Source organism: Haliaeetus albicilla, chromosome 2 (assembly GCF_947461875.1).
Source record: "Haliaeetus albicilla chromosome 2, bHalAlb1.1, whole genome shotgun sequence".
NCBI lineage: Eukaryota > Metazoa > Chordata > Aves > Accipitriformes > Accipitridae > Haliaeetus > Haliaeetus albicilla.
The window spans coordinates 58881106-58893619 of record NC_091484.1 but is presented as its reverse complement, the minus strand read 5'-3'; the positions used below and the strand labels follow the sequence as shown (position 1 = coordinate 58893619).

Genomic DNA, 12514 nt, shown 5'->3' with positions numbered 1-12514 from the left:
GCGCCGTGCCGCTCCGCGCGTCATCGCGTCCGCCCGCGGCGGGAGCGAGCGGCCGTCGCGGCAGCGTCTCTCTGAGGCGAGCCGCGGCGAGAGGCCGGGCTCTTCCTAGGGCTGGTGGAGAGCCGAGGGGTCCGGGGTCTAGCGCGGCCGGGGAGGAGGGAGCCGTCCCGCGGGGTGTGCTTGTCCGCCCCCCCCCCCCGCCCGGGGGAGAAGCAGCCCCGGCCGCGGTGGTCGGCTCTGGAGCGCGAGCGTTGCCGGTCTGCTCCGGCTGCCTCCTTTTCCCGTCGCCGGGCGGTGCTGTGGCCGGTCCACGGCCTTCGTTACGGTAGGGCTTGTGGTTTTCAGGGCACTCCGTTCTTTCCCGCATAGCAAAGCCTTTGAAACCAGGGGACTCCTTCTCAGTGCTGGGCTACGGGTTCTTGCACAGGGACCTCCTGAGCGGGTACGCCGCTTTCCTCACCCGGCAGGGTCGGTGGAAGAGCACGGACCCTGCTCCGCCTTAGCGAAGGAATCCGCAGGCACTTCCGCGCGGGAGGGCTGGAAATACAAAGCCTGCTATTTTAATCCACTCGGCAGCATTTAGGCTCGCTCGTGCGAGAAAAAACAAAAAGCCCGCTGTCAGCAACGTTTTGCCAAATTAGTTTCTTTACATGCCGGCGTTGCGTACTGAACTTGTGGCCTGAGCTACTGCAGCGTCGCAAACTCGCTGCTGCCCCGTAACGCGGGGACCCGCCGCCCACCGCGGGCAGCGGCCGGCAGCCACGCGGGCGGCCCTTCCGAGACACAGACCTCGAAACCCCAGGGAGGGAGAAGGACGTTGCGACACCCCCCGCCCAGCGCTGCGGGCTCTGCCCGCGGGGGAAACTCCTGCGGCCGCCCGTGAAGCGGCGGCAGGGGTGGCCAGGGCCCGGGTCGGCCCCGCGGCCGCCCTTCCCGTGCCCTGGGGGAGGGGGGCGGTCCCGCCGGGGGCCGGGCGGCCACGTTGCTGCGGCGTGTCTGGCTCCCATAGTAACAGCCGAGCCGGCACCGCCCCGTCGGCCTCCGACCAATCCCCGGGGGCCGCAGAGGCGGGACTTCCTGCCGCTGCCCCGGAGGAGGAGGCACCGGCCTGGCTCCGGCGGTAGGTGGGGACATGGCGGCGTGTCGGGGGTCTGCGCGCCGCCGGGGCAGCGTGGGACGCGGCCTGGCCCCTGCGTGCTCCGCCCTTCCCGTGGCTTCCCGGGTCGGGGCAGGCCTGTGTTTCCTGCGGCGTTCGCGGGGGCTGAGGGGGCCGTGGCAGAGCGTCCCGCTGAGGAGCGCCGCCTCCCGGGTGCCCCTGGGCCTGGCTTGAGGTGCCGCGCAGGGCCTCAGGGAGGCTGCGAGGAGCTGTGCCCACCCCCGTCCCCCCCACGCACTTGGTGTTGTGAACGACGGGGCGGGTGGGGGAGTTAAAGGACGGAGCCCCCAATTCCGTTCCCCACAGCAACGAGCCGACTGGCTTTTTCCTCGTGTGGGACGGGGTGGGCAGAGGGGCATTGAAAATTAAATCTGGCTCGGCATCTCTGGGTGCTGGCTACGTGTGACAGCTCGCAGTGCTTACGTGCGTGCTTAGATCAAAGCCCTGGTCCGGCGTCGCGTTCCCCCTCTCCCCCAGCTCCCGACAGAGGCACAGGGAAATCCGTAAGGAGGTGGTGAACAGGGGTTGATGCTCCCTCAAGGGCTCTCTTCTGAAGTCCGTCAAGCCTTTCCCGGGGCAAGGTATACTGCACAGCAGGTCTGTGGAAAAAAATACCTCTCTAGTTTCGAACCAGCCTCCTGCTAGTTCTGTTTGAAGTCTAACTCTTGTCTTTGAGGAGGCACTGGACAGTCTTCCTCACTAGCCTGTCTTCCTCCCACATCTGAATTTATAAGCTTTTATCCTGCCCCCCTCAACTATGTTCTCCAGCCTGGAAGATTGAAAACTGTTCAGTCTTTACTTATTTGACAGCCATTCCCGATCTATAGGTCATCACCTTTCCCTGAACCTTTCTAAGCTACATTGTATCTTTTCTGAGATTAATGAGCACTGAAAAGACATACACACAGAGCAGAAGCTGCAGGTTGTGTGGGTGTGCTCTGAACCTCCAGTTGTGTGGTTTTAAAATTTCCAGGCTGCTTACAGTGGTTTTATTCTTTTAACTGCTCTTTTTAACCAAGGAATTGCTTTTCATTTGTGTGTTGTTCCTTTCCCTGAACTAAGCACAATGATAGTGGGTTTCTTGTATTTGTCATTTGAATGCATGTGTTGAGCCCACATGCCTTACAGTTGCTCTGTGACAGAGCAGCTCTTCTGCAGTAACGTTTCGTAGCAGACCCTATAAACTAGTCAGGGTCAAGTCTTAACTTCTCCTGTTATGTGTTCCTTGACTTCCTAAAATGTTCATTAACTGTGGTTAAAAGCACAGATTTGGCATCTTGCTTCTGCATGACGTCTACTCTGTCTACACAGGGAGAAGTGACATCTCCTTGTTTTTATTCTTGTTTTTCTGTTGGCTCTCACTATATTGCAGGCATTGTAATAAACTTGACATCCTGTTTAGAAGGATAGTGGTTTCTAGCACATTATAACTTTTTTATTTTAGTATGAAATTTCTAACCATAGATTCTGCACTGTTGACATAGTTGTCTTGTTATTTTGTATCATGGGACTAGCTTCCCTTTGATAACACATTTAGGGAACTTTATTGCAGTTCTGCCCTTTGTATGCAGTGTTTTTGACCAAGAGAGGTTTTGGTTTTGACCACCCACTGGCTCATGTTTCTTGGTGGCATTCAGTCACATTTTAAAAACAAGGAAGAAACAAGTCCTTTTGCCAACATGCTGTCAGATCAGTGGTTGGTTTTCCATGAAGAAGTAACTGTAATTGTGAGATCACCTCAGTCATTCTGTGGGATTCTGCTGTTGTCATAAAATACCCATTTAACGTCCTAAAAAGATACATTCATAATGTTAATACTGAAGTGACTTGTAGGGCTCATAAAGTTTTCAAATGCCTGCTTGATTCTTTTCAGGATTCCAATTCTTTAAAAAATTCACAAGTATGGGATTTTTTTAGATGCTACTTTATTATGCTTCTGAAGAAAAAACTTTCCAAATGTGAGCCATATAGGGGGGTTTGGTGATTATTCCCAGCCCTCCCCCCCATAATGTAGGCATCCTACGACAACAGCTCAGAGGCACGTGTCGTGATTTAACCCCAGCCAGCAACTAAGCACCACGCAGCCACTCACTCACTCCCCCCCCACCCAGTGGGATAGGGGAGAAAATCGGGGAAAAAAGAAGTAAAACTTGTGGGTTGAGATAAGAATGGTTTAATAGAACAGAAAAGAAGAAACTAATAATGATAATGATAACACTAATAAAATGACAACAGTAGTAATAAAAGGATTGGAATGTACAAATGATGCGCAGTGCAATTGCTCACCACCCGCCGACTGACACCCAGCCAGTCCCCGAGTGGCGATTCCCTGCCCCCACTTCCCAGTTCCTAAACTAGATGGGACGTCCCATGGTATGGAATACACTGTTGGCCAGTTTGGGTCAGGTGCCCTGGCTGTGTCCTGTGCCAACTTCTTGTGCCCCTCCAGCTTTCTAGCTGGCTGGGCAGGAGAAGCTGAAAAATCCTTGACTTTAGTCTAAACACTACTTAGCAACAACTGAAAACATCAGTGTTATCAACATTCTTCGCATACTGAACTCAAAACATAGCACTGTACCAGCTACTAGGAAGACAGTTAACTCTATCCCAGCTGAAACCAGGACAGCACAACATGTCACATAGTCTGAAATGTTAAAAGTGAACTTCAGTAATTTCGGTTGCAATATGAACTATTGTGGTACTATTAGATATATTAGAAATATCAAGGTAAATCCTTTTGGTCCTTTTGTTAGATTCTAAAAAGAAGTTCATCAATTCTGTTACAGTTTCTTTTTTTTCAAAGGCTGGTGATGTTGGGAATAAGGCTTTGAAACTCCTACCCATGAAACTGAAAGTTGCCTTTGTCTGGGCTTGAAAGTTAAATCTAAAAAACATAACATTCTTCTAGCATTACAACTTCAACTGAATCTGAAATATCAAAAAAAAGATATTTTTAAGGGATTTTGTATGATAAAAGTGACAAATAGCCTCTTACTCAAATAGAACAAGTACCAAACTTTCTGAGGTATTTTCTCCAAGTATGTTTAATACAGTGAAAATGTAGTACTTCAGTATTCAAATTTCCTTGTTATGGATGGAATAAACCTCACTGATGGGGGGGTGTTCTCACTTTTCCTCTATTTAAGTTGGTGTAAACAAACTATTAATTTTTTAGGAAGTCTCATTTCAGACTGAAGTGTATATAATCTTTCAAAATACAGGCAATATAGAGGTGGGCAGATACAATTTGGGAAGATAACTGTATTTTATTACCTACAGAGAAAAGTAAACAGAGAATAATTACAAAGAATAAAAGCTGAAGCTGCATCAGGGCTGAGCTACAATAGGGACTTCATGCTTTGCAGAAGGAATTAAAGCAACATCTGGAAATTTCCTGTACCTTTTAACCATGCAATCTTTCACTAGACAGTTTGAAGATTTTCAGTAAGGATCAGCAGAGCTTCTGTGGCATTAATGCTTCATTATTCCTACTGTGAATTAAACACAGACTCAAGAGAAAACTGTTACTTATAGTCCTTCTTTAATTTGTAAGTATATATGGAAAAAATACAAATCATTGTCCACAGTCATGCACACGTTCCCCCGTTATGAAGTTTGGATAATTTGAACTATGGAGGAAACCTAAGAAGTTAAGCTTGAGAAAAAGAAATCTGACAGGGAAAAATTAGATTATCTCTAAAAATGAACAGATATGATGATGTAATAGAATAAGAATTTCAAAGATGGGACTTAGAAGAGTCAAAGCTAAATTCTGTGAGGAGCCTTTGTGAGTGAATTCTAGGACTAAACAGCAAGTTCTCCCCAAGGATAGGTAAGGGAACTTTAATGGGACAGGATTTAGAGGTGGTGACACTTTCTTCACATTTCAAACTGATACAGTAGCCTTGGAAGGTATGGCTGGGAAGGATGTGACAGCAAGGATACCAGTAGCCTCATTGGAAATGCTAAACATGTTAATGAACATGTTCTGAAATGTAATTAACAGCAGTGTTACAGTCATATCTTGAGCGCTAATTGGAATTTTGAGCACAGTAAAATTGCATTATTAAAACAGAAGAATCAGAAACTGCAGCTTAGTTTGTGGTACATCCTTATGTTACATTTATAAACTTACATAATATGATAAAAACCACTAAGAAAATATTTTGCTTATTTCAGTTCTTTACCAGCAGATTTAAAAAACTAAAGGAAGATGTCTTTTTTCCCCAAAATCTCTTTCCAACATGAAGTTGAAGAGTATCTCACCAAAGTGTTCAGAAATAATGAGGTATGTGAAATAGATGCTACTAATCATCAACAAATATTCACTAATTGGACACTGTTAATAGTCCTTTGATTTAATATTTTATGTGACTTTAATACCTTACAATAAGGTATTGTGTTCACATTAGACACAGATTTTTTTATATATAGTTCTATTTAAAATGTAAAATTATTCTTTATGCTCGTTAGCTCAGAGTAACATAAAAATACTTAAACTAAACTTAGCATAAATCTGAGACTTCAGTTTTGGATCCTACTGAAGAATGATCACAGAGAAAATTAACCAATTATTAACTACATAATATTTACAAGAAATACTCCTTTACCCCAGTGTAGAACCAAAAATACTATAGACAATCTATGATTTCCTAATGTCAAAGGACACAAAAATGATGTTTTTGTATATCATGGTAAGAGTTATTAATTTATAGTTTTGAATATACTCTTCCATCTCCTTAGGACTGTTCTTTGTACAGTATCACAGACCTCGCTAGCAGTTACTTTTCGTACTTGCTGCAGCCTGCTTACAATGATCTTGCTAATCCAACTTGTTTTTCCAACAAGTCCTTTTCAAGAAATTTATGAGGTTTTCACTGGAATTAGGCCTCCAGACATAGACATTCCTCACTATTGCACACCACACAACCATATTCCTTCATTTCTACAAAATGTTTATTCAGTGCTTCTTTTGCACTGAGCAAGAGGCTGCTGTGTGAATCTCTTTAATATAAAATCTCTTCTTTCACTTTCAGCTTATCACTGCTTTAGGTACACAGGAGGCGGAGAGTAAATATCAATCTCTGTTAAGTCATCTATCTCATCCACCAGGTTTCACAACTGTTAGAGTTAATACCCACTTGGCCTCAGTGAAACATGTGAAAAAAATGCTGTTTGAAGAGATCCAGAAGGTTTGTGCAATTTCTTTGTTACAGCAAAAATAACAGGATATTTCATCTTTTGCCTGATTATGAGAGCTTTTCACTATTGGAAACTATTCCTTAACTTAATACATGTCCACTAGTATTAACATTATGCAATCATATTGATTTCCTGTCAGCATTAAATGTTAAATGAAAATTGTCCAGCAGTATTCCTCATCTAACACGTCGGATAAAGGCAATAGGAGAGGGAAAAAGACAACTAACTCTTTTTTCATATGGCAGATCCAGACCTTAGATAGGATTGGGGTACTACTGTAGTCAATACTGTAAAGGCATCATAAGTCTAGAGAAGATGGTAGAAAGAGGCAAAAACTGTAGTTCAGTATGCTGTGTTCAGCATGTTTAGAACACTTTAATTTAAAATTAAAGGAGAATGGCTGTATGTCTTATTGCACAAACTGTTTAGGAAAGTGAGAAAATCTGTATGTTTTAGAAACTAGATCCAGAGTGATGCCCTGCAGCTGCCCTATTTTCTTTTTTTAACCTGTTTTTAATCTTTATAAGATTTTCTGGATTTTTACTTACCTTAATTAAACATGTATTTATCTGATAATATGTTAGCCATTATGTTTAAGAAGTAGATTATTTTGAAACTCTACCCTACGTTTTCACTCTGTCTGAAAAGACCCAGTTCTTTAAGTAGATTATTAATGCTAGTGGGTGTGCAGGGAACTATTGCATGACAGGAGCCAAGACATTTCTGTGATGCAGAGGCAGTTGACAGTATTCTGCTGGCTGGAATGGTAATGAGTTATGCTAATTTTAGCTTGATTGTAGAAATCTGGAAATGGGTATTGCAGTATGATATTTTACTTCAAGGGAAAATGCTTTGCTGAAAACTGAATTAAGACTGGCTTTTCATAAAATTTTTGTATTTTGAATTGAGGTTATATTAGAAAATGAAACTACATTTTTAACAAAATTATGCACAGGGATTGTTTTCTTTCTTAAGAGAAAATACTTATTTATCAGATGCAAACTAATTTATGGTTTTGCATGTTTTAAGGTTATAGTTTAGAAGGCTCAGGTGAGAAGACAGCATCTTTTTAAAGTCCAGGAACAGTTTTAATATGGCAAGCTGTCATTTTTTTCAACTATGCACAACTCAGCTCTCAGTACCCAATCAAAGTTAAGCTGAAAAGAAAGATTAAAAGTATTACCAACCTGGCATATTAAGTAAGACAGGCAATATGTAAGTAGAGTTAAACAGTGGTTTATAATTAAAAACATCAAAAAGATAACACAGATTAGACCCAAGCTTCTCTGGTGGTGTTACTGTGATCTGATGGCAACTTGACACAACCTTCTTCCAGAAGAAAGCAAAAACCAGTGGTAAGGCTGTGAGTGTCAGAACACTGTCCCACTCCCTGAAGTCAGTTCTCAGTGAATCCCTTTGCGGCTTTGGTATTTCGCAATTTATTAAATTAATTAGTCTTTTATACCAGTGTTTTTAATATGGAGTGTCTCCTTACACACTATATCCCAACCTGTCTTAACTGTTTTCATTACATTTGGGGTTTGTATTCTACAGCTATAAATTATGAATGGAAAAATAGTTTTCAGTCTAATTAAGTACTTAAATACTAAGTTTTTTTAGTATTGCTTAATAATTATGTTTTTTAATGAAACAGCAATTTAAAGGACTGTGTGTTCCAGTTCTTGAGCACCCGAAACTCCAGGACGTCTTATTAATTCCTGTCATTGGACCCAGGTTTGAAATTTTTAGTCTTTAGCCTTAAAATGTCATAACGCATATTTTACTTATAGACTTCTTGTTAAACAGTTACAATAACTAACTCACTATAAATGAAGCACAACTTCATTTATATTGAGACCTAGTGGACAGTCCATATCCTAACCAGGTCAGAGTTTTAGTCCTTAAAAGATGTAAGAAAACGTAAGAGTTCTCTCCTTATTTATGAGATGAACTTCTTATAGGGAAAATGTAACATAAATACATCCTCTCTGGAAAGCCAGGTAGGTGGCAGACACAAGAACTAAACTTTTGAGGTGGAATATAGAACTATAGCTAAATACAGGCAGGGGTTTCTTCCACTGGAACCAGGTCCAGAGCAAGACTTCGGGAGACTGGATCAATACTGCCGAGAGGATTCCTAAGTCAATTTTATCCCCTACAAAATGACTCTTCATTCTTCATTCTTAAGCTATGTTTGGATATTTCTCATGTTGCATCTGTGTCTGCCCCTATGGAATTTCTTCATTGTTTTATTGAATTCACTGATGGACCTTTTTTTTTAAAGTATCTTGTTCATAATGAAGACTAACATACTTCAGATTCAGTTTATATCATGATGAGGTAGAGACTGGTAACAAGTAGTGCTAGTTTGTAAATGCTGCGCACTCTAAAATAGCATTTAATGCTTTTATTTATTCTTCATTCATTCATTTAATTCTCTTTTGTAGCACCTTTTTCTGAACATTCTGTTCTTTTTGTATTAAAATATGTTTACACTTTAATAAGTTCAAGTAACTGTCATCTTCACAATTCTTACTGGCAAAGTTCCTTGCACCTGCTTATACATTTATTATAGAAGTACTTGGCAATTGTTAAACACAAAAAATCACTTTACAATCATCTGGCCTAGAAAGGGATAGAGGATTATTTCTCCATCCAAGTATAATTTATTTGTATTCCTCTGTCAGGTTCATAATAGTGGCAGAATGTGTCACAACCTGCTTTATTTTGAGGACTGGTTTCCTTCTTGATTCTTTTCTTTGATTCCTCTGGAACTAAAAGAAATCTTTTAAATGTAATACATGATAGTTAACTATTTTTTCTGTTACATTGTGACAAAAACAGTATTTATGAACTAGACTTCACCTGGGGGTTGTTTGGTTTTTTTCAGTATACTTTTTTTTTTTTTAAAACTGAGCAACGTTTTGTATTTTTAGGCGAGATTTAAAAAAACATTCATCTGAAGTCATTGTTGGAGCCCACTGTGGATATGCAGTACTTCGAGGAGCACATGTTTATGTCCCTGGAATCATATCTACCTCAAGATGTAAGACTTCTCTAAATACACCCAGTTAAGTTGTAAAGAGGACGGAAAAAATGCCACCCTTTGATGACAATTTCTGATAAACAGTGACATTAATTTTTTTTTTTCTATTTACAGCTGAAATTAAGCTTATAGTTGTAATTTATGGTAAATACGTTTTTTAAAGTTTTTCTGGCTTTGTTTTGAGATTTCCACTATTTTTTGCATTATACTTGTGATAAATTGTATGTAATTATTTCTCACCTGGCCTGTTTTAAGTTCCTTTTTCCATTTGTAATTCCTAGATGAAGTATTAGTTCTCAAGGATTTCAGTTTCTTGTTTTCATTTGAAAATCTTTTTAAAGAGCATGTTCAAAGTAAAACCTGGCTTTTTAAGAGTTTATTTACTACTGAATACTGTAACTTTTAATATGGATGTTCAGTAGAATAAACTCACAGAAGTTTGCCACTTTCCAGTCTTGTCACACACACACAAAAAAAAAAAAGAATAAAAGGAATGCCACAACAGATACATCTGGATGGTGACTGGATGTATGTGATTATTTAATATATACTATTTCCAGATGTGTTATTTCTTCATTCAATCACAAAGGCACTTGCCTTCATGATCCTGTCAGATTCTAAGTTACAGATCTAAAAAAATGGTTTTTCTTTTTTTTTTTAATCCATTGGCAAATCATTTGATATTGTTTGTACATGAGAGATCTAGTAAAAAGGTTTTTTTCTATTGATGAGAAAAATCTTCAATGTAAATGTCAGATTCTTAAGAAATGAAAATTTTTGTTTCAGTGCTTGTGAGACAAGATAAAAATATCTAGATATACATGCTTAGTGTTCAGCAGCCTATTTATTTTTTATTTAAAGGCCAAATTAACTTTATGTGAAACCAGTATAATTTTGGTTGAATCACCTCAGATCTACTAATCATCATGGTTCTTATTATTAAACAAAGTGAGTCAGGAAAGCATTTATCTAGACACTTAACTTCATTGCCTTTCAGGAAAAAACCTTCCCATTCACTGAACAGGAATGTTTTTCAATCAAGGATTTGATAATGAAATAAGTATATTGCCATAGCAGTTGTTGAAACTGCTTATTTAGACAACCTCATAAATATTCAAATCCCTCTTTGAGTCAACTAGTGATTTATCATAATTGCTGCATGTAATTATGTGTGCAATATCAATCCAAAGAAAATAAAAGATACTATAAAAGTTTAGGAATACTTCAGGGGAATTGCAGATAGTAAAATAAAATAAAAGGGCATGCTACCCACTTGAGGCCAAATATAATAAGGCTGTATTAAGCACAGATGGTCTAACTAGGGAAAAAAAGAGTACAGCAAAAACACACATTTAATCACTGAACTTGCAACCTAAATGAGGATAAACTAATTATCAGGGGGCTTTGAGTTTAATTTATCTAATCAAACTCTAAGCTTTATGTTTATGGAATGCCAGTATAAGCTACAAAAAGCTTGAGACCTGTACACAGTACTAATGCATTTTGAAAGGATGATTGTCAGCAGAGAGTGTAATAAAATCCCTTATGTTTGAATACTGCAAAAAATCATTGGCAAATATGCTTGATGGAAGAGTTAAATTGCTGCAAGTTTTTGTTCAGTGAAGTTTAAGCAGACAATAACAGTAGGCTATCACATAATGTTTTGTGTCACATTGTGTAAAAAGAAGCTATACAAAAAAAGAAATGTTTAGTGGCTACTGAACAAATATTACCATTTAAGAATCCCAGGGCATTTGTGCATATTCAGAAGGCCACTTGAAAATGGGAAAAAAGATTTCTAAATACAATTCAAAGAATTCTTGGGAAGCTGAACTGTCATTAGTCTTACTTGTCATATCTGCCAGTTGCTCCAGCCAGTCAGACACGTCAGAAATGTAATTTTGGAAAATTGGTTATTGCTGTCAGCGTAGGCCTTTATTTTTGAGCATATTTTTCAGCCAGTCAGTGCATAGAGCTTGCTCACTATCCTGCAAAATCACCTAAACCATCCTCCTTTTCCATCTATTTTTGTTCTAGCTCAGAAAGTTTTTTATATCCCTAAGACTACACTTCTAGAGTTTGTTGTGTATTTACATACTTTACTGATCTGGAGGGTTTTAACTGGAGATGTAAAGCTCTTTTAGAGAATTACTGACAATAGGAGTTGCCTTTGAGGGAGGAGAGCCACACCAGAAAAATTGTTTCAACAAGAATATATCATCACTTGTGTCAAAGGAATAGTTAGAGAAAAAGTAGCAATAGCTATGTTCTACCTAGCTATTGAGAGGTCATTAGACAAATTTAGTATTGCTGTCTTTGTACAGTAAGTATGAACCAGTGTCATTTGATGTATTTGCGTGCTTGGAGCACACACAGAGGACTGAATCCTGAAGAGTGCGCTTAAAACTTACAGGTGATCATGCAGTGATAAAATAAAGTGAGGATTTGTCTAGCCTTTTAAAAAACAAGACACGCTGTCTGATTTGTAACCTTGTGTCTCCCAATAGCTCTAGTCACTTCATAGCCATCGTTCGCCATGTACACTTTCAAGCCTAATATCAGTTAATCTTCTCTGATTACATTAAGAAAGTTTAAGTTTTGCTATGATATAGGAGTTCAAGTAAGTATTCTACTGAAAATCCTAAATTATTTGGTCACTACTGTCTTGTCAAGTATAACATTAATCTCAAAATTTCTGTTCTTTGCGCAGTTATGAAAGCTGGTGATCTGGTCTCAGTATATTCAGATATTGAAGGGAAATGTAAAAGAGGAGCCAAAGAATTTGAAGGAGTCAAAGTTTTCCTTGGAAATGGGATTTCAGAAGTGAGTCGCAGTGAAATCTTTAGTTCAAGTGGCCCATTGAAGTAAGTCCATAGTAACTGCAATCTATACCTACAACTTTGCAAAGGGACGAGAGAAGATGGGAAGACATTTTGAAATGTTCTGTACCCTATGTGAAACCACAAGATAGCTTTGACTGAGACCTCTGTTGCATGTTGGGATTTCCAGTATTTTTTGGGAAGCGTTAGTTTCTGGGAATATAATAGAATTGTGCCTCCTGCTGTCTTCTGTAACTTCACAGCTAAGGTAGCAGCAGTGTGATGGCAATT

General features: G+C 39.9%; 1 protein-coding gene across 11 annotated transcripts in view; it reads left to right on the top strand.

Moving 5' to 3' along the window:
• The first annotated feature begins 55 nt into the window (after positions 1–55).
• NSUN6 (NOP2/Sun RNA methyltransferase 6) overlaps positions 56–12514 on the top strand; it is a 27762-nt gene continuing 15303 nt past the window's right edge. For 3 of the 11 annotated variants that reach the window (XM_069776567.1, XM_069776557.1, XM_069776546.1), the window contains exons 1-5: positions 4713–5444; positions 6193–6348; positions 8013–8092; positions 9295–9404; positions 12115–12268. In XM_069776567.1, coding sequence (XP_069632668.1) covers positions 5370–5444; positions 6193–6348; positions 8013–8092; positions 9295–9404; positions 12115–12268 — 575 coding nt within the window. In that variant the 5' untranslated portion in view covers positions 4713–5369. The other 8 variants (XM_069776488.1, XM_069776504.1, XM_069776526.1 and 5 more) reach the window with 8 other exon arrangements.